Source organism: Ursus arctos, unplaced genomic scaffold, assembly GCF_023065955.2.
Source record: "Ursus arctos isolate Adak ecotype North America unplaced genomic scaffold, UrsArc2.0 scaffold_31, whole genome shotgun sequence".
Classification (NCBI taxonomy): domain Eukaryota; kingdom Metazoa; phylum Chordata; class Mammalia; order Carnivora; family Ursidae; genus Ursus; species Ursus arctos.
In genome coordinates this window covers 7,124,846-7,147,439 of record NW_026622997.1, presented here as the reverse complement: position 1 = coordinate 7,147,439, position 22,594 = coordinate 7,124,846, and the positions used below count along the sequence as shown (strand labels likewise).

The window sequence follows — 22,594 nt, the reverse complement described above, 5'->3', positions numbered from 1 at the left end:
GCCTGGGGCCGCCTAGATTTGGCATTCGAAGCTTTCTCCTAATGAAAAGGTCAGCCCATACTTCCTCTCAGCATTCTCAGGTACTATTAGCATTCCTGGGAGATCCAGAAGGGCGGAGGACAGGAGACAGGGGTTCCAAGAACCGTAAGATGGTGAAGTCCAGGCCGCCGCCGACCCGCCCCCTCCACGCCAGGCCTTGCCAAGGCACTTGCCGGGCGTACGGACCGGGTTAACATTTCTTTTCCTGAAGCTGCGTAACAGCCCCGGCCAAAGGCGGCAGAGCCCGGCGGCAAGCCCGCCCCTCCGGCGCCCCTCCCTGCCCACACGGCCAGCGGCGGAGGAGGCGTGGCGTGGCGCGGCGGCCGTCGGCGGGGGGCGGGGCCTGCCGCGGGCGCCACGGGAGCGTCGCGGGCTGACGCGAATGACGCGGCGCCAGCCAGGCCGCTGCCCCGCCGCCCCGCAGTGGGGCCCGCCTCGGCCCGCCCCCGGCCGTCCCTGCCCGGCCTCCCGAGCGCCTCTGTCAGATTGTGGCGGCTGGCCGCGCGGTGCGCTCCTTCCTTGCAGCCTGGGCGCAGAGGCTTGTGTTCAGGCACACCCCCACGTCCCTTCGGCGCCGCTGCCTCTGCTCCACTGGCCTCCGCTCCGCCCAGCCCTCCGCCACACGCCGGTAGCGACATGGCACACGCGGCGGTACGCTGCCCCAGCGCGCGGGGCTCCGGGGACGGAGAGATGGGCAAGCCCAGGAAAGTGGCGCTCATCACTGGCATCACGGGCCAGGTGAGTGCCGAGGCGGGGGTTCGAGCCGGGCCTGCTGCTGCTGGGGCACGTGTGCGTCCCGCGCTCGCGGCTCCCTGCGTTTCCAGGAACAGCCTTCTGGGCATCCCGGAAGGTTTCCGATGTGGCTTGTCCTAGAGGTCGGTGACAAGATGTGTCTTGTGGGGAGTGTGCTGAATGCATGGAGTGCTTCTAGGCTTCCCTTGGGGCATGGGAGCTTGTATTCTACGTGGGATGTGGTCCTCACACCTGAGCAAGACTACCCTCTCTCACCTGTCCAGCCGGCGACTGCAGTGCTTGTTGCTCCAAGCCCTCTAGGGTGCACTTCCAAGTTAGTTCTTTGCAGATCCCAGTGCAGGGGGAGGGAGAAGGACTGGTTTTGTGTGTGTGTGTGTGTGTGTGTGTGTGTGTGTGGTCAACTTGGCTGTATTTCCGTGTAAGGGCCAAGGCCGCTTACCTGCTAATGCTTGGGAAGCAGGGGAGTTCTTGCTGTTTTGGTTTCCCCTCGCCAGATTTCCAGACAGAAAAAACAAATTAAAAGAAAGTGCCGAGGAGTCATAGACCAGGAAATACTTTTCGTTTAAAAAGCACACCTCACAGAAACTTTTTAAACACACCAAATCCCGAGATTCATGTTAGTACATTTGAAATGTATCTGACAGACTGGTCCAAAGTTAGGCTAGGGTTTTATTTCCAAACAAAAGGAGTTCCTTAAGTGATGTAATCATGAGGAGCTGTCCTGCATGTTGGAACCCCATGTGCAGACTGAGCATGGCTGTTTCCTGACAGGCCTCTCTTAGAGACATTGCAACAGGTAGGACCTCACCACTGTAACTAGCTGTGCTGCTTTAGATTCATTGGTGATGGAATGATTTTACTCATTATTTTTGTAGACCAAGTGTTATATGTGTGCCCCTGGAGATCTCTTGGTAGTGGCTAATATTACTCTGTAATGGAGATGATAATAATAGCTAATAAATATTGTGCTTATTATATTATGTCACTTGACTGATATTAACTCATTTAGTTTTTACAAGTACTTTTTGAAGGGATACTTTTTTTTTTTTTTTAATACCTCCACTTTACCTATGAGGAAAGTTAGGCATGGGAGTTTGATTTGTCTGAAGTCAGACAAATAGAAGTGACTAGTTGGGATTCAAACTCTGCTCTCAAAGCACTCTAGCATTAGAAGAGAAATTGGCATTGGCCAGATGTAGAGTCCAAGAATGCTAGACAGTTTTAACTACCGGATATCTAATTAGTTTCTGGTTATTCATCTTACTTTGTTTAAGGTAATTACAATAAACAACTGTTTGAAAACTGGTGGAGGAGGTTGGCAGGAACAAGGATTTGAGATTGAGGAAGTAAACCATTAAATTTAGGCAAGGGCCTATATGCTTTCAGGTCACGGCCTACATACTTTTTTTTCTAATGCTGAGGACTCTTCTGTAGATGGTTGCCCTTTTTCCAATTTCTTGGACTGGATCTGAAGCTCAAACATTTACTAAGCTTATATGAACTCTTGAAGATAGAGATTTTTTTTAGTATCATTAAGAAATTAGTTAAGCTGTTAATGTAACTCTGTTGGTATGACTTATACCAATTTAAGTGACCAGGACTATCAGTCGGTGCAGGTTAGAAATGGAACCCTGTTCAGAGCTTTGAACACAGTCACCTGGTTGGTACTGAGTGGCAAGGGAGATGGCAGAAGTGGCCCCCATTGTAGTTTGTCCAATAGGCTGCTACAGGGGAGTCTTCCTTGAGCACATGTTCAGCGTGCTATACCCTAACCAGACATTTTTGGCTCACCACTTCATTTCCAACTTTAAACTCCTTGAGTTTCAGCCTCCTTTTACCTTTAGCACCAATATTTTCCTCTTTCCTCTCACATTTACCCTCCTCATTGTCCCTTTCCATGTTGGGTTCTTGTGTTGGCTTCTATACCCCTGGCACAGTGTTGAACTCTGTAGCTGCACATAAATCCTTGCTAATGGAATTTACTGCTCTGCTATGCTTTGCGTTTATCTTCTAGGACAGTGACTCCTAACCTGGGTATCAAGGATCTCCAGAGGACTGTGAAGTTAATACAAGAGGTCTGAAAATCCATACATTATTGTCCATTTTTAAAATAATATTTGGTGAGAGCTTACTGAGCTACTCATTCTGCTAAACATTTTATATATCCCTACCTTAGAGGCAGGTACAATTTTTATTCCCAATTTATACCTGGGTAAGTAAGGTGAAGTAAGTATGTTCCCTGGGCGTGCACACCCAATGAGTGTCAGAGCTGAGATTTGAACTAGGGAGTTGCTTAGAGTAATTTTGTTGATGCTGCTTCTGTGGTAACCTACACACATTAAAATACAGCTTTGTGTGTGTGTGTGTGAGAGAGAGAGAAAGAAAGAGATTGTTTTACTCTAAGAAGAGGTTGCAGATTCAAGAAGGTGAGGTATTCACCATTGCCCTCATGGTATTCATGGCGGTTGTGCTATGATGGCGGTGTTAAATGGGTTGTCCCAAATTCCCACTTGAGAATGAGTGCAGATAGCCATGGTGCCCTGTCTGCTATGCATCTCTAGTATTTACTGTCAGGCTTCATATACTAGCTTTCTCTCTCCTGTCTATTCTTGATACAGTAATTGTGAATCATTTTCTAAAGTTTTTATCTTATTAAATCACCTTACAGAAAACCAGGCTCAGGTTTGGCTTTGCTGCCCCTAGGCCCTCTACCAGCCATCCCTAGAGCTCACCTCCACTGTCTTAATGTGCTTGTGGTTCTTTACTACAGATATGCAACTGTTTTTGCTTTTCTTTGGATACTATCTCTTTGTATCCCATCGGAGTCATTTTGTGGCTGAATGCCCTCACAGGTCTTACTCCTTTCCACTCAACTAAAGGCTTCTGTATACTCTGACTAACCCTGCCAAAAGCAGTCATTGCAGGAACTTTCTTTGTATTTACACATATGCAATCTCTTTTGGGTGTATAGGTAATTAGCATATCTTAGTTCTTTGGTTTGTAAACTGCTTTAAGATAGAAACCTCTCAGCATATTATTGCCCCATAGTTTTGCTTAGTGGGCTTTCAAAAATGTTGACTTTTCTTATTAACAACACAGCTTTACTCTGTTTCTGCAGAGTACAGGCTTGTTTTAATGCTGGTGGGAATATAACGATATGTAAGATGTACTCATTGCCCACTAGGATCTTATAGTCTTTGAGGAACTTAAGACTATGCACATGAAAAAAGTGTTGTTCAAGTGTGGTAGTGAAGTAGTGAACTTGTATTGTACAAGTAGTGAAGTAGTATTGTAAAAGTATGTTAGGAGCCAACGGTTTATGCAACCTCAGAATTCTGGGAGAAGTCATTGAATGATAGAAATAGCAGGGACTGTGTTGGGTTGAACAGCATGCAGAGGAGTGAAGGGAAGGGGACAGTTTTGGGGACAGTGAGGACACTGTAATAATAATGAAGGGAATTTAATTTATTAAATTATTTATACCTCTTGCTCATTTCCAAAAAGTTTCTGAAGTGGCATCAATAAAAAACACATAGTTGGACCATCATAAAAAGAATGAAAAAAAAAAAACAACCCAACAAAAAACAACCAATAACTCCAAACCAAAAAAATAGGAGTCTGCAGTGAAAGCAATAGAAAAGGTGGAGGTGTGTACCAAAACCCAAAGCTAAGGATAGCTGCTGTCAAGGTCGACATAAAATTCAGCTTTGACTTTTCTGCGAGTCAAGATGAAGTGGATAGGTGAGTCAAAATTTTATTAGTACTACACTCTTAGAGAAATACCTTTAAACAACAGAACAACATAATGCACAATATGCTTGATAGTAGTTTTTTAAAGAAGACAGTCATCTCCCTAGGATACTTTTATTACTCCCTAATGGATGGCAAAAGCACAGTTTTTGGTAGATAGAGACTTAGATAATTGAATGGTTAGTGTTTGTGGATTTTTCCCTCTTTTAAACAGATATTTTTCTAATATCTGTTATTTCAAGCTGGTCTCTGCCAAGAGAGCAGGCAGGTTGTAACTGTAGATTACTTTGTCAGGGGTGTTGATTGTACGGTTAATATTGCTGTTTTAAAAGTGGAAGTATTTGACGTGGTGAGGTCCTTCTTACCTGTAAGTTGGCCTAGATTTTCCTTAAAGAGGTTTAGATCTGGCCAAACATTTAAGCAAGTACCAGTTCGATGCTCCAGATTTCTGCATCATGACACATGGAAGACAAAGCGTGTATCTTTAAATAGTTAGAGTCAAGAAGAGTTAACTTGTCACTGGTTGGAAGACAGCAGACTTTTGGTAAGTTTTCCAAAGATGAAAGAGATGGATACTTTGAGTTATCAAGGTCAGATTCTTTAAGCCATTTTTATGGCCTTATTTTTAACTTTCACTACTTCTATTAGTTTTTGGTCTTTAAAGAAAACATGTAAAATGGATGACCTAATTTCCTAGGCTCAGGTGGCTCTTGCAGGCTTCATATTCTTCATTTAAGAGTTAATTTAGCATATTAGAAAATTGAGAATTGGCAGGCAGTACCATTCTTCCCACAGTTTTCCTTAACCCCTTTTAAATAATGCTTCAATTGAACTATAGTAGATAACTGGGACATTACCTCTTTTGGTTTTACTTTCTAATCCATATTCAGTTTCCCACTAATTTCTACATTCCAATATATGTATGAGTATCATCACTTATGTAGATGGAGATTTAGTGAATTGAGATGTGGTCTAATAAAACTAGGCCATTTGATTGGGAATGGCTACCTGGAATCCTGGAGCCGAGGCTTTTTCCAGTTAAAGGGAGAGGCCCATGCTTGGTTAGTGATGTCTGCCTGGGAAAGGGAGTGATGGCACATGTGTTATGTCTTTACAGAATTGTGACTCCATGAGGATAGGAAAAAAGTGTCTTAATCATTTATCCCCTATGTCTAGTATAACTGGTACAGGTTAGGTACTCAAAATGTTTGATGAGTAAATTAATCTTCAGTTACTGATATTTATTGTCTTACAGAAGACTTGTCTGGAAATTGCAGATGACTGTAGAAATGAGAATAAAATGTTATGATGTGTTCCTTTTTGGTTAGGTAGAAGTAGCACATTTTCAGCAGGGTAGTGGGCAGAATTGGATAGTATATACTTGACAGACAAATTGCAGTTTAAGAGATGAAATGATTTGTTATAACTTAAGATTTAAAGGACATGGGATATATTCATTTCCGGGAAAAAAGGTAGCATGTCCAGTTTTGTGAGATAGATTTCCTACTGCTTTTGTATTCATATTTACTACTAAATTTGAAACATACTCCTTTGGCATACATGTTGGGGCTTTAGAACTGGAGTTAAATTACCATTATTATGTAGGGGAAGAAAGAGGACTGAAAGTGTGATTTCCCCAGGTCACACAGCAAATTAATGGTAGTGTTAGGATTAGAACCCCAGACTCTTCTCTTTCCATCGTTGTCTTAGGACTCGTTAATACTGTCTTCCCTTAAGAAGAAGGAGAGACTGCTTTAAGTTGGGAAAATTGGAGTAAAAACTACATGTAGTAATAAAATGTATGTTGTAGTGTTCTAGAAAGTTGAATAATGTACATCTGAATAAGTAATCAAATCTGTTCCAATATGTAAGGTAAAAGTAACTTTGTGTAACATTTAACATCTTATTTTAACAAAATATTTGCACTCTGCAAAGATTGAGAGGCTTAGGGTAATGAAATAGGAATCTTTAGTATTGGATCTGTAAAGGAAAATTAACAAGATTATAGGGACTAAGAAAGAGGTTAACTTTAGACAACGTAGTCTTTCAATTTTTTTGAGTGTAATTAATACACAATGTTACATTAGTTTCAGATGTACAACAGTGATTAAACTTCTCTATTTGATGCTGTGTTCACCTTGAGCGTAGCTACCATCTGTCATCACACAACACTATTACAATACCTTTGACTATATTCTCCCTGCTGTACCTTTTATTCCTGGGACTTACTCATTTCATAACTGGAAGTGTGTATCTCCCACTCCCCTTCAATCATTTTGCCTATCCTCCCACCTCCTTCCCTCTAGCAACCATCATTTAGTTCCCTATATTTATAGGTCTCATTCTGCTTTTTGTTTGTTTATTCATTTGTTCTGTTTTTCAGATTCCACATAGAGTGAAGTCATATGGAATTTGTCTTTCTCTGACTTATTTCACTTAGCATATACTCTCTAGGTCCATTCACACTGTCGCGAATGGTAAGCTCTCATCCTTTTTAATAGCTGCATAATATTCCTGTATGTATTTGTGTGTGTGTGTGTGTGTGTGTGTGTGTGTGTACACTACATCTTCCTTATCTATTTGTCTATTTGTGGATACTAGGTTGCTTCCATATCTTGGCTATTGTAAATAATGATGCAGTAAACATAGAGGTCCATATATCTTTTCAAATTAGTGTCTTTGTTTTCTTTGGCTAAATACCCAATAGTGGAATTTTTGGATCATATGGTATTTCTATTTTGAAGAACCTCCACACTGTTTTCACAGTGGCTGTACCAATTTACATTTGCACCAACAGTGCGTAAGTGTTCTTTTTTCTCCACATCCTTGCCAACACTTGCTATTTCTTGTCTTTTTGATTTTAGGCATTCTCACAGGTATGAGTTGATATCTCATTGTGGTTTTGATATGCATTTCCCTGATGATGAGTGATGTTGAGCATCTTTTCATGTCAGACAACACATTCTTTAGAGACCTTAGATGTTCACTGTTCATTCAGGTTTGCATACTGTCCTGAGCTGGTAGTTTGCCTGCAGTGCCCCCAGACTTATTGAGTGCTACCTTATCTGCTCACGACATTGGAAGACCCAGTGCTGCACGCCCCCATGTTTGGCTTCAGGACCCCAAGGCTGAAATTGAGTGTGACTTTTGTTAGTTACTGACTTGATTTCTAGATGAACTGAAAATACTCTTAATTGTTCTTGTGATCCTGAATGGCTCTTTGAGGTATAGAGTTCTTAACTTGCCCGTCCTTTGAAGCAGCCTCTCCTGAACTTTTGTTGAAAAGTTACCGCTAAACGAGAATTATTTGGCTACGAATTGGGTTTAAGGAGTGAGGCGGAATGTTTGCCTTCTGAATACTTAGTAGATAATTATTTGGGGTGAGGGTACAGAAAAAATTACTGACATTGATAGAATGATTGTGTGCAATGTAGTGTACCAAGCACTTTCTACAAATTATCTCATTTAGGGGCTCCTGAGTGGTGCAGTTGGTTAAGTGTCTGACTCCTGGTTTTGGCTCAGGTGGTGATCTCAGGGTCACAGGATCCAGCCCCGCATCGGGCTCTGTGCTCAGCGTGAGTCTGCTTACGTTTCTCTCTCTCTCTCTCGCTCTGCCCCTCCCCACTTCTAAAATAAATAAATACATCTTTAAAAAAAATTATCTCATTTCACCCCAGGTGGTACAAATTTTTACTGTCCACCTTATATCAAACAAGGAAACTGAGACTTGGAGAATTTCATACTTGCCTAAGAACCCTTAATGGAGTAGTTTTTTTCTCAGGACCTTCTCTCTTGTCTCGTCAGACTAGCTCACTTGGGCAGTTTGTCAACAAACTGCAGAAGTTCACAGCTCTCAAGAAGTTGTTTTTAAAGGCTGTTACATATTTTGACTGGTATCTTACCATGCCCATTAGGTCATGTTAACATTATTAATGTGTGTGTCTTAATAGAAGTCTGGAATGGGGTAGGGAATGGAGGTGAAGCACTATGTTCTCTGAGGCCTTTTGAAAGCTTCTGGTGGCTCTTTTCCCTATCGTTCTTTTCAGTTCTCTAAGGGATTTTTTAGTAAGATGAAAACGGTTAGAGCAAAGTGCTTCTCCCTGCCCATAAACCTTCTTCTTCCAGTGGACGACTGAGAGCCAGTAGCCAATTAATAGGATCCTTAGAAATGGATAGGTCCCTGGGCCTGCAACTTGGGTGATGGGTTGTCTGGATGAAAATTGTGCCTGGAGAGCTTGCCCATAAGCTCTGATGAGCACGTGGATGGTCCAAGTTTTCAGTGGTGGAGAGAGGCAGGTGAGAGGCTGAGTTGCTTTCTTGTATGGCTGCTACAATTGTTCCCTCCTTCTACCTGCAACCTGAGAGTTACAGCTCCCAGTTTGCTTGTTGTGCCCTTGGATACATTTTTTTTTTCTTTCTCTAATGTTACTTTTCCTTTCTGTATGGTCGGGTTTGTCCTTGCTGTCAAGGTCCAATTCGATTTTCTTTAGGAGACTCAGAAGTCCTCTATTCTAGATTCTTGTACCCTGTTATGAACAAAGAAGCCTGGTCTAAGCCTGAAAATGTTTTGTCCTGCAAAATGATCTTAGCAAATACATTTGACTCGACTTTTCTTCTGGTAGGTTAGTTTAATCTGAATAGATGTTTCCCTGACTTGAGAGTAGCCTCCCCTCTTCTCTCTTCCAGTAGCCTTGTATTTGGGCTACTAGCAGTTCTCTATTTCATATCTCTTAAATTTCCAGGTAGCAATTTTTTTCATGTTTAATTTATCTTTTCTCCTGGAGGCAATTATATTTTGGTGTGAGTCATCCTCTACTTAGTAATAGAAGTACTAGTAATCGTAAGTAATGCATTTAAGAAATGTTTGAGTGCCAATTATGTGTCAGGCACTGGGGATACAACAGTGAACCTAAAGACAAAAACGACCATTCTTATAACATTAATGTTCTGGTAACATCGTGTTTTGCTAACATTGTAACATTAATGTTCTAGATGGTGACGATGGTGATGATAATTATAGTAATTACAATAATTAACACGTGTTGAGCATTTACTTTGTGCTGGGCACTGTTCAAATGGTTTATATTTATTACTGAAGCAGAAGAGCCTCCTGTGATGCAGTTTTCTTATTATCCCCAAGGAATACGGAGGTTAACTATATGGTTGTCCAAAGGTCACTCCAGTCATTGTTCGCAAAGTCAGATCTGAAATATAAATCCCATTAATTTTATTTTCTATGAAGTTGTAATTAGTATCAACAAATAAGTTCTAAGGAGAGATAAATAAATTGTTTATCAAGTTTCAAAAACAAAGCATATTCAAGAGTTTTTTGCAGTTGTGGAGAGGTGGATTATAGTAGTAAAATAAGCCTGTACCGATCACTACATTAGATGCATCTCATTTTATTTTATTAGCTGTGTCATGTGGGTCATATTTTTAATTAGTTCTTTGGAGGGCCTATATTGACGACTAATCTTGCAAACTCTCTGAAGGCTGGAGCTCTGTGTTGGAGCAAGTGGAGGAGAACGAGTTAGATTTTTAGCCCAACTTAGGTTTGAATTTCTGATTAGTTACTTATGAGCTGCGTGATTTTGGGCAAGTTATTTACCTTTGCTGTCAGGTTGGAAGAGTAATTCTACCAAATAGAAAATAATTCCTGGCACATCATAGGGATCTTTGCCCCATTGCTAGAATGGACCTTCTCTTCAGTGTCAAGAAGATAAGAAAAGATTACTTGAATTCTAGGAAAGAAAGTTCAATGAGGAGAGTATTAATATATAACCTTGTGTTTTACCTGGGGAGTCTATTAGCCAGGGGCAGAAAGTTCCATAGTATTTGGAACCAACCACAAGGCTATAAAGTACTGGGAGGCCAACAGATTTGACATCAGTAAGTCTTACAGACTGAGAGTGTAAGCAGATCTGGGAGCCAGGTTTATCTTCCTGTGTAAGAGGATTGTGGGCAGTGGACTGCGTTTGAATCTTCCTTATTGTGATTGGGATCCTGGTAGGAAAGGTTTGGCAAAATTGAAATGAGAAAGATGTCTTGGGTACTGTCCTACTTTGTCAAAGACTCTTTATGTTTTGAAAAGGTTTTTTATGCCTTTACATTACATGTAACTGATTAACTGAGGAAAGAGCATGGAACTGACAATCAGAGGCTGGGTTTTAACATGAGTTAATTTTACAGCCTTAATTTTTTCTGTTTCTTAATCCTTATTGTGAAGAGATTACTCGGTCATTTCTTAAGTCAGTTCAGAGTGTAAAGTGCTATGACTTTAGGATCGAACACTAAGTTACAGTTGATTATGTGTAAAGAAAATCTTATTTTTAAGCAGTTTAAAGATAAGGCCAGTAGAATTTTTTAAAAAGCAAAATGAACTATTAACCTCAGTGAATTTATAATTAAGTGTAAACTAAGAAGAGATTCATATATTAGTTATATTTTGTCAGAATTTGTAAGGTTAAAGTGAAAAATCTGAGCTGTCTTTCCTTCTAGGTAATATGAAATGAAGTGGTTTTTTGATGAGGAGGGATTTTTAAATTCCCATTATTTATTATCTATATTTCGAGCTTAGGGTTTAATAGTTGAGGTTTTATTCATCCAGTAGATACTTGCTGAGATTTCTTCTGTGTTGAGGTGGGTGTTGGAGATATAGGCACCAGGAACGTGGACATGATTTTGTCTTCAAGAGCTCATAGTCTGGTGAGCAACAAGCAATTTTACAGCATTTTAAGTGGTATGATAGTAATAAATAAGTCACAGAATCACAAGAAGATCGTTCCTTAAAAATGCTCTGGAGTATCATTAATTTAGTAGATTTATTGAGCATCGATTACCTTGGAAGTTTCAGGTCGTAAATGCTGTTGTATTAACAGGGTTAGTTGTGAGGCCTTCTTGTAGAAAGTAGAGCTACTTAAGGACCACCTATATACTACTTTTTCTTCTTTTTGACATAGAACTCTTTTGTATAGTCTTGTATTCAGTGAAGGATGGTTAAAGATGTTAGTATTTTCATGCTCATTTTTCTATCTTAGAAGCTGTATTTCCAGCTTTTAACAAAAGCAGAGGTGCTTGGATTTAATGAAATAAAGCGGTGGGGAGACAGAGACACTGTGATGTGACAGAAAGAGCTCAGCCTTGGGTAAGTCTGAAACCTGGGCTCAAATCCTGCTTTAAAAAAAAGTACATAAAAAAAAAAAGTACTTTTAGAAATGTCTGCCATTTACTGGCTGAGTGTCCGTAAGTGAGTTACTTAATAAACTTGAACCTTAGTTTCCTTTTTAAAATACAATTAATTATACTCACATTACAAATTGATATGTGAATTACATATTATGATTATAATAATACCTCACACAATGCCCAACACACACTTTCTGAAATGATAGTGCTATTTATTATGTAAATAAATAATTCATTATTTATAATTATTATGGGTAATAAGTCCTCAAGATCAGGAGGTGTGAAAGGATAGAGAAGTGTTTTGAGAATGCATTTGGTGTAGGTAATACAGAATGAATTTGAGTAGCAAAACAACAGAGGCAGGAAGTCCTGCTAGGAGCCTCTTTAATTATGAAGATATAGATGCAAACAGTATTGGTTGTGGAGAAAGAAAGGGAATCAAAGGGAGAACATGACTTTGTGATCAGTTAGGTATAGCGAATGTGGTGACAAAGGTAGGAGTTAGAGATCTCAAGGCTATTTTAATTTTGGAGACTGGCTGGATGGAATTACCGTGGCCAGAAATGCAGCCACGGGGAAAGAAAGCCAGTTTTCTGGGGAAGATAGTGAATTCAGTTTTCTTCTTTTTGAATCTGAGGTGAGAGCATGACATTAGAGTTCAAATAACCTGTAAGCTATTTAAAATATAAGCTTGGGATGCAGGTGAGAGATCATGGCCACATAGTCTCTTACAACAACCTGGACAGCAGCTGTGGAGTGGGAAAGCCCTAGGTGTGTCCATGCTCCTCTGTGGTGCTCGTCACCAGTCCTCTTACTCATCCCCCAGAATTTTCTGTGGCTCCCACTTGTCTGGTATCAAAACTAACATGTTTCCTTTTAGTTTCATGATTGAAGTTAACTGGGTTATCCCAGTATACTTCAGCTCTCCCTCCTGCTTTATTTATCTTACTATTTAAATTTTCCTAATACCATGTTCTTATGCAAGATTCCTCCAGCTTTCAGCTTGTTGTCCCTTTCTTCTTTCCATAAAGAATTTTGGGAATCCCACACTTCCAGATAAATTGGAAACAAGGTGCTCAGTTCCATTAACTATTTCCATAGGAGCTTAGTACATGGGGAGTGACTGAGTGAAGCATACTTGGAAGATAATCATCTGGGATAGGAAGCCAATTATCGGTAATGTTCTTGGCAGTGGGGCATCAGTGTGCCAAACTTAGCCTTTGGCAAGCCAGTAAGTGGTTTTCCTGCCAAATCTTGTGACTTACCATAAGTAGTAACACAATTGTGTATAGAAATCCATTCATTGAAATGACTGCTTTTAGGATGTTGTTTTGGTGCTCAGTTACATAGAACTGTGTTACACAGAATTGAAGTTAGATGATTTTTATATGAAGAGATTTTGCTGAAGGGTGTGTTTGCCTTATCTTTTTCAGACTGTTCATGCTGTGCCTTTTAAAGAATTTCACTACATGTAAATTTTAGGGGATCCTTTCTCTGACTTTCATATGACTTATTTTTAACTTCAAGGATGAAGAAAATAGGACTTATTAAGTATTTATAGAAAGTGTTTGTACTTCATAATTACACTTGAAAATTGTGCCATGAGAGCTTGGTTGTATGTTATATGCTTGAATATTGGGTTTGATTATAATGCTGATGGGAATTGCTCAGTCCATATAATGGAAGCATGTTCCTTAATGCAGAGTGAAAAAGCCTTGAGTTTGTACCTCTAGCAATAATTTTTTTTTGGATGATTATTATTTTTTCATTAACATATGATGTATTATTTGTTTCAGGGGTACAGGTCTGTGATTCATCAGTCTTACGTAATACCCATTGCTTATTACAACACATACCCTCCCCAGTGTCCATCACCTAGTCACCCTATCCTTCTACCCCCTCCCTTCCAGCAATTAAGAGTCTCTTATGGGTGGTTTGTTTCCCTCTCTGGTTTTGTCTTGTTTCATTTTTTTCTTCTCTTCCCCTATGATCCTCTGCCTTGTGTTTTAAATTCTACATACTAGTGAGATCATATGATAATTGTCTTTCTCTGATTGACTTATTTCACTTAGCATAATACCCTCTAGTTCCATCTACTTTGTTGCAAATGATAAGATTTCATTTTTTATGGCTCTGTGTATATACCACATCTTCTTTATCCATTCATCTGTAATGGACATCTGGGTTATTTTCCATAGTTTGGCTATTGTGGACATTGCTGCTATAAACATTGGAGTGCAGGTGCCCCTTCAGATCACTACATTTGTATCTTTGGGGTAAATACCCAGTAGTGCAATTGCTGGGTCGTAGGATAGTTCTATTTTCGATTTTTTGAGGAACCTCTATACTGTTTTCCAGAGTGGCTGCACCAGCTTGCATTCCCACCACCAGTGTAGGAGGGTTCCCCTTTCTCTGTATCCTTGCCAATGTATGTCGTTTCCTGGCTTGTTAATTTTAGCCATTCTGACTGGTGTGAGGTGGTATCTCATTGTGGTTTTGATTTGTATTTCCCTGTTCCAAGTGATGTGGAGCACCTTTTCATGAGTCTGTTGTCCATTTGGATGTCTTCTTTGCAGAAATGTCTGTTCATGTCTTCTGCCCATTTCTTGATTGGACTATTTGTTTGTTGGGTGTTGAGTTTGATAAGTTCTTTATAGATTTTGGATAGTAGCCCTTTATCTGATATGTCATTTGCAAATATCTTCTCCCATTCTGTCGGTTGTCTTTCGGTTTTGTTAACTGTTTCCTTTGCTGTGTAAAAGCTTTTTATCTTGATAAAGTCCCAATAGTTCATTTCTGCCTTTGTTTCCCTTGCCTTTGGAGATGTGTCTAGCAAGAAGTTGCTGTGGCTGAGGTCGAAGACATTGCTGCCTATGTTCTCCTCAAGGATTTTGATGGATTCCTGTCTCACATTTAGGTCTTTCATCCATTTTGAGTCTATTTTTGTGTGTGGTGTAAGGAAATGGTCCAGTTTCATTCTTCTGCATGTAGCTGTTCAGTTTTCCCAGCACCATTTGTTGAAAAGACTGTCTATTTTCCATTGGATGTTCTTTCCTGCTTTGTTGAAAATTAGTTGACCATAGAGGGTCCATTTCTGGGTTCGCTATTCTGTTCCATTGATCTATGTGTCTGTTTTTGTGCCAGTACCATATCGTCTTGATGATCACAGCTTTGTAATATAGCTTGAAGTCCAGAATTGTGATGCCACCAGCTTTGGTTTTTTTTTTTTTTTTTTTTTTTTTTTCAGTATTCCTTTGGCTGTTCGGGGTCTTTCGTGGTTCCATACAAATTTTAGGATTATTTGTTCCAGTTCTGTGAAAAAAGTTGATGGTATTTTGATAAGGATTGCATTGAATGTGTAGATTGCTCTAGATAGCATAGATATTTTAACAATGTTTGTTCTTCCAATCCATGAGCGTGGAACGTTTTTCCATTTATTTGTGTCTTCCTCAATTTCTTTTATAAGTATTCTATAGTTTTCTGAGTACAGATCCTTTGCCTCTTTGGTTAGGTTTATTCCTAGGTATCTTATGGTTTTGGGTGTAATTGTAAATGGGATCGACTCCTTAATTTCTCTTTTTTCTGTCTCATTGTTGGTGTATAGAAATGCAACCGATTTCTGTGCATTGATTTTATATCTTGCCAATTTACTGAATTCCTGTATGAGCTCTAGCAATTTTTTGATGGAGTCTTTTGGGTTTTCCACATAGAGTATCATGGTATCTGCAAAGAGTGAGAGTTTTACTTCTCCTTTGCCGATTCAGATGCCTTTTATTTCTTTTTGTTGTCTGATTGCTGAGGCTAGGACGTCTAGTACTATGTTGAACAGCAGCGGTGATAGTGGACTGTGTTCCTGACCTTAGGGGATAAGCTCTCAGTGTTTCCCCATTGAGAATGATATTCGCTGGGTTTTTCATAGATGGCTTTTATGATACTGAGGTATATGCCCTCTATCCCTACACTGTGAAGAGTTTCAATCAAAAGATGCTATACTTTGTCAAATGCTTTTTCTACATCTGTTAAGAGTATCATATCGTTCTTGTTCTTTCTTTTATGTAGTGTATCACATTGATTGATTTGTGGATGTTGAACCAACCTTGCAGCCCAGGAATAAATCCCACTTGGTTGTGGTGAATAATCCTTTTAATGTACTGTTGGATACTACTGGCTGTTATTTTGGTGAGAATTTTTGCATCCATGTTCATCAGGGATATTGGTCTATAATTCTCCTTTTTGTTGGGATCTTTGGTTTTGGGATCAAGGTAATGCTGGCCTCATAAAAAAGAGTTTGGAAGTTTTCCTTCCATTTCGATTTTTTGAAATAGCTTCAGAAGAATAGGTATTAATTCTTCTGTTATATCTGGGAAGCCATCTGGCCCTGGGCTCTTGTTTATTGGGAGATTTTTGGTTACTGCTTCAATTTCCTTGCTGATTATGGGTTTGTTCAGGTTTTTTCTTTCTTCCTGGTTCAGTTTTGGTAGTTTATATGTCTCTAGGAATGCATCCATTTCTTCCAGATTGTCTAATTTGTTAGCATATAGTTGGTTGTAATATGTTCTTATAATTGTTTATATTTCTTCGGTGTTGGTTGTGATCTCTCCTCTTTCATTCATGATTTTATTTATTTGGGTCCTTTCTCTTTTCTTTTTGATAAATCTGGCCAGGGGTTTATCAGTCTTAGTAATTCCTTCACAGAACCAGCTCCTAGTTTTGTTGATCTGTTCTACTGTTCTTTTGGTTTCTATTTCATTGATTTCTGCTCTAATCTTTTATTATTTCTCTTCTTCTTCTGGGTTTAGGCTTTATTTGCTGTTCTTTCTCCGGCTCCTTTAGGTGTAGGATTAAGCACTTCTATCACTGTTTAAAAAAAATTATTATAATATGATTTCCTGTGTTTCTTAGAAGAGTGCTGTATTTTGATAACCTTTCACAGAGTAGTTGTTTTTCCAGTATTCCTTTTCTTAAACTGTATTTTTTTGTTCTTTAAAAATGATGAATTGGAATTTTACAGACATGTGTAGGCCATCATAGTATTTTTTTGGTGACCAATGTTGAAAAACTAAGCATATTTATTTTAGCTTAAAGTGAAATCTCTCAAAATGTAATCTTTGATTGCAAGAGACCTGCAAGGGTGGCATATATTCCTGTTGCAGTGAACCAAGTACAGGAGAAAAAATGGGAACCACACTTTGTCAGGAATTGAGAGAGGCCTGAGATTCATCCTGCTTGTGGGCTAGAATGTGAGCCTCCTACAGTTCCCCGGATGAGTGCCGAAAACATGATGCTCCTGGGTCGGAGGCAAAGGACTTTATTATTCATAGGACAGGAGGCAGCGTGAACTTCATGTTTGTAGCAGTTCTGTTTGCATCAGATCCTCTTGCCCTCCCAAGGCCTCTGAGGGCAAAAAGGTTTAGGTAGATGTTGCAAATGCACTGGGTATGCATCACAGTTGAGAAATCCTAAGGTTGGGGAACCCTGATCTTTTATAAGAGGGCTGCCCAACCTTTGCTTAGGTGGGAGACAGTATTTTTCTGGGTAGCAAAGAAATCTTCTCTTTGCTTGAGAAAGAGAGCGAGAAAGAGGGAATGAATATGTTCATCTTAAAAGGCTATCTACTTTACAAATATCCTTGAAAAGATAGTACTGAACAAACACTGCTCATAAGACAGGCAGAAACAGATGAGACCCATGAAAAACTGCCTCCCAGTGTTGTTTACTCTGTTAACTGAAACTCACCAGTTTGACAACTTATAGACGTTTTCTCCTTATTTCTCCATAGGTCTCTGTGGGAAGCTTGAATTTTGTTTTGGATCCCCACTGTCTTTTACCTTTTTTACTTGAAGAACAAAGTGATAACCTAGACTTAGGTGCTTAGCCTAGAGTGGGTGAATGTGCCTTGCCCCTGGGGAATGTATTTTATGTTTTGTTTTATGTATAGTAGTGGGTAGTATGGTGAAACATTGAATAAATTTAATCTGAGAGATTTGTCTCCGTTGGCCTGAAGAACCCTACCTCAGAAGAACATTTTTCCAGGGCACCTGGCTGGCTTGGTTGAAGGAGCATGCAGCTTTTGATATGCAGTTATGAGTTCGAGCCCCACATTGGGTATTGAGATTACGTAAATAAATTAAAAAAAAGAAGAACATTTTTCCAACCTTGGGGAAGAGCCCACATCCATAATTCCACTGACTCTGATCCCAACTGGATAATTCTAAGTCTTGTTAGCTTAGAACCTTCTTTTCCTCATTGGGCCCCAATGTGAACAGATGCCATCGCTCATTTTTATTTACTCACGAGTGACAGTAAATTTCTTTCATTATTTTTAGTGCTTTCTCCTACTTCATTTTAAAATCATACCTAATTTATATTTTCAGCTTCATTTTGAGATTACTCCTATCATTTATAAGAATGTTTATCTAGTGCCTATTGTGTGATAATAAGCCCTGTCCTCAGGGTCAGAAAACCTTAGGTCTTTTCAGATATTCTTAAAGGTTCCCTAAGTCTTGTTTTGATTTTTGTGAATTTTGATGTTATCATCAGAATGTATTCTAGCAACTTGCATATTTTGTTAAAGAATCTGATTTTTGCACTCAAGGAATCCTTTTTTCTAAGTAAGTTGGGCCTCATATGATTGCTCAGCAAGATCAAGGGGCTTTTGAAATGAAGCAGTGCAGTTTACCGTTCCAAACTGCTGTTGTGTAACTTTGCTTCACTCCTATATTCGTTTTAAAAACCTACATTTGTATATTAATTTGTTGTTTTCAAAGCATTTAAAAATTGTTTCCATTGTTCTTAATAGTATTCTCTGAGGCCTGCAGGGCCGGTATTACTCTCATTTTACAGATGTGATGACCAAGACTAAGAGTGATCGAGTGACTTGCCATTGTCTTGGGGCTAGTGATTGTCAACCACAATAACTCCAGGCTTTTTAAAAAAATTTTTTTAAAAAGATTTTATTTATTTATTTGAGAGAGAAAGAGAGCATGTGTGCATGAGCAGGGTGGAGGGGCAGAGGGAAAGGGAGAAGAAGACTCCCCGCTGAGCAGGGAGCCTGACCAGGGGCTCGATCTCAGGACAGTGGGATCATGACCTGTGTTGAAGGCAGAAACTTAACTGACTGAGCCACCCAGGGCACCCCTAACTCCAGGCTTTTTGGCTCTGTCTTTTGGATTTTTACAGTCTACTAGATTTAATTTGATTTGATTTGATTTAATTTAATTTAATTTTCTTCTACTTTCTGTCACCAGTGTTTTACTGTAGGCTGGTATTTTTCTTTAGTGTTCCATAGACAGACTATGATAGGTAGAGTATCACCCCATACCCCCAACTCAAGATGTCCATGTCTTAATCCCTGGATCCTGTAAATATGTTACATCTCCTGCCAAAAGGGACTTTGCAGATGTGGTTAAATTAAGAGTCTTGAGATGGGGAGATTATCCTGGGTTATCTGTGTGGGTCACATATAATCATGAGGGTCCTTAAATGAGATGGAGGGGGACAGAAGTGTCAGAAATAGAAAGTTGGCATCGCGAGAAATACTTGACGGCCATCGCTAGCTTTGAATGGGCCATAAGCCAAGAAATCTGTGTAGCCTCTGGAAACTGAGAAAAACGAGGGGATAGATTCTCCCTAGAGCCTCCAGAAAGGAACTGAGCCTTGCTGGCACCTGGATTTTAGCCCTTTAATATCCATGTCAGACTTCTGACTTACTGAATTATAAGATAATGAATGTGTGTTAAGCCGCTAGCTTTATGGTAATTCATTACACCAGCAATAAGAAACGAATACACAGATCATGTGTTTTTCCCTCCTTTTTACTTACCTGGAATTCTCTTTTCTCTCTTGCTTTTGCCTATGTATATTTGTCCTCAATTTTACCCTCCTTTTTATGTTCTAGCCTTTATTCATTTACATCAGCTTGGATATTTTTGCGTATTTTTAGCTATCTAACGTATTTTTTTTGTTTCAAGTTTTTATTTAAATGCTAGTTAGTTAACATATAGTGTAGTATTAATTTCAGAAGTAGACACCCAGTGCTCATCACAAATACCCTCCTTAATACCCATCACCCATTTAGCATATGTCCCTGCCCACCTCCCTCCATCAACCCTCAGTTTGTTCCCTACAGTTAAGAATCTGTTTTATGGTTTGCCTCTCTCTCTTTCCCCCTGCCAAGTTCATCTGTTTTGTTTCTTAGAATCCACATATGAGTGAAATCATATGATACTTGTTTTTCTCTGACTCATTTCACTTAGCATAATATACCCTAGCTCCATCATTGCAGATGGCAAGATATCATTTTTTTTTTATGGCTGAGTAATATTCCTGTGTGTGTGTTTGTGTGTGTGTGTGTGTGTGTGTTCCACATCTTCTTTATCCATTCATCAACCAATGGACACTTGGGCTGTTTCCCTATCTTGGCTATTGTAAATAATGCTGCTATAAACATAGGGGTGCATGTATCCCTTTGAATTAGTGTTTTTTTGTTTTCTTTGGGTAAATATGGTGTAGTGTGATTACTGAATCCTAGAATAGTTCTATTTTTACTTTTTGAAGAACATCCAGACTGTTTGCCAGAGTGATTGCACAAGTTTGCATTCCCATCAACAGTGCAAGAGGGTTCCCCTTTCTCGACATCCTCGCCAACACCTCTTGTTTCCTCTGTTGATTTTAGCCATTCTGACAGATGTGAGGTGGTATCTCATTGTGGTTTTGATTTGTATTTCTCTGATGATGAGTGACGTTGAGCATCTTTTCATGTGTCTGTTATCCATCTGTATGTCTTCTTTGGAAAAATGCCTATTCATGTCTTCTGCCCATTCTTTAACTGGATTTGTTTTATTGGGTGTTGAGTTTGATAAGTTCTTTATAGGTTTTGGATTCTAACCCTGTTTCAGATAGGTCATTTGCAAATATCTTCTTCCATTCTGTCAGTCGTCTTTTGGTTTTGTCGACTGTTTCCTTTGCTGTGCAGAAGGTTTTTATCTTGATGAAGTCCCAAAAGTTCATTTTTGCTTTTGTTTCCCTTGCCTCCAGAGACATGTCTAGTAAGAAGTTGCTACAGCTAAGGTCAAAGAGGTTGCTGCCTGTGTTCGCTAGGATTTTAATGGTCTCACATCTAGGTCGTTCATCCATTTGGAAATTATTTTTATGTATGGCATAAGAAAGTGGTCCAGTTTCAGTCTTTGGCATATAGCTGTCCAGTTTTCCCAGCACCATTTGTTGAAGAGACTGTCTTTTTCCCATTGGGTATCCTTTCCTGCTTTGTCGAAGATTAGTTGACCATAGAGTTGAGGGTCCATTTTTGGGTTCTCTATTCTGTTCCATTGATCTTTGTGTCTATTTTTGTGCCAGTACCATACTGTCTTGATGACTACAGCTTCGTGATATAGCTTGAAGTCTGGAATTGTGGTGCTTCCAGTTTTGCTTTTCTTTTTCAAGATTGCTTTGGCTGTTCCGGGTCTTTTGTGGTTTCATACTAATTTTAGGAATGTTTGTTCTAGCTCTGTGAAAAATGCTGGTGGTATTTTGGTAGGGATTGCATTAAATGCATAGATTGCTTTGGGTAGTATAGACATTTTAACAATGTTTATTCTTCTTTTTTTTTTTTTTTAAAGATTTTATTTATTTATTCGACAGAAATAGAGACAGCCAGCGAGAGAGGGAACACAAGCAGGGGGAGTGGGAGAGGAAGAAGCAGGCTCATAGCGGAAGAGCCCGATGTGGGGCTCGATCCCATAATGCCGGGATCACGCCCGGAGCCGAAGGCAGACGCTTAACCGCTGTGCCACTCAGGCGCCCCAACAATGTTTATTCTTCTAATCCATGAGCACAAAATATTTTTCCATTTATTTGTGTCTTCCTCAATTTCTTTCATAAGTGTTCTATGAACATTCTTCAAAGAGTTTTACCTCTTTGATTAGGTTTATTCCTTAGGTATCTTATGGTTTTTGGTGCAATTGTAAATGGGATGGATTCCTTGATTTCTCTTTCTGCTGGTGTATAAAAATGTAATGGATTTGTGTAGGTTGATTTTGTATCCTGCAACTTTACTGAATTCGTGTATCAGTTCTAGCAATTTTTGGTGGAGTCTTTCGGGTTTTCTACATAGATTATCATGTCTGTGAATAGTGAAAGTTTGACTTCATCCCTGTGGATTTGGATGCCTTTTATTTCTTTTTGTTGTCTGATTGCTGAGGTTAGGACTTCCGATACTGTGTTAAATAACAATGGTGAGAGTCAACATCCCTGTTTTGTTCCTCCCACAAATATATTTGAGTGCCTTCTGCTGATAAGTAAGATATTCCTTTCTTCGGTATTATGGAGAATACAAAATGTCCCTGTTTTCAAGGAACTTAATCTAGCAAGGAGCGTTAATGTGTCATTTCAGCAAATAAATATTTGATCACTGAGCTTTGTGGTAAGGATGTGTATGAAATTTTTACCAATATGTTCCTAATGATAAATTTGTTTTGTCATCATCTTCATTATTGTTATATAAAAACATTATTGTCCTTTGTTGGCTTTGAGGATGCAAGTGGACATGTTGTCAGGGAACTATGGGTGACATCGAGGAGATGAGGGGAGTCTCTGGGTGATAGCCAGCAAGAAATCTAAAGCCTTTGATTCTAGAATTCCGCCCATAATTGAATTCTGCCAACAAATGGAGCAGATCCTTAGATCCACTCAAGCTTTAGATGGGACTGAGACACCTGGCTTAGAGCCTTGCAGAGGACCCAGCTAAATGTGCTAGGCTTTAGCTATAAGACAGGGTAGCATCAAAGCCACATGAGCAGTGTAAATATGTGTTAATGCTTATCTAGGGGGCATGACTATGGTTGGGGAAGTAAAGGAGAATCTCACTGAG

At 39.5% G+C, this 22,594-nt stretch overlaps 1 protein-coding gene across 2 annotated transcripts in view; it reads left to right on the top strand.

Moving 5' to 3' along the window:
- Positions 1–429: 429 nt before the first annotated feature.
- The window catches only part of GMDS (GDP-mannose 4,6-dehydratase), a 596,567-nt gene continuing 574,402 nt past the window's right edge, over positions 430–22,594 (top strand). Inside the window, exon 1 of one of the 2 annotated variants that reach the window (XM_026511368.4) lies at positions 430–777. In XM_026511368.4, coding sequence (XP_026367153.1) covers positions 676–777 — 102 coding nt within the window. In that variant the 5' untranslated portion in view covers positions 430–675. The remainder of the gene's footprint in view (positions 778–22,594) is intronic. The other variant, XM_057305018.1, reaches the window with a different exon arrangement.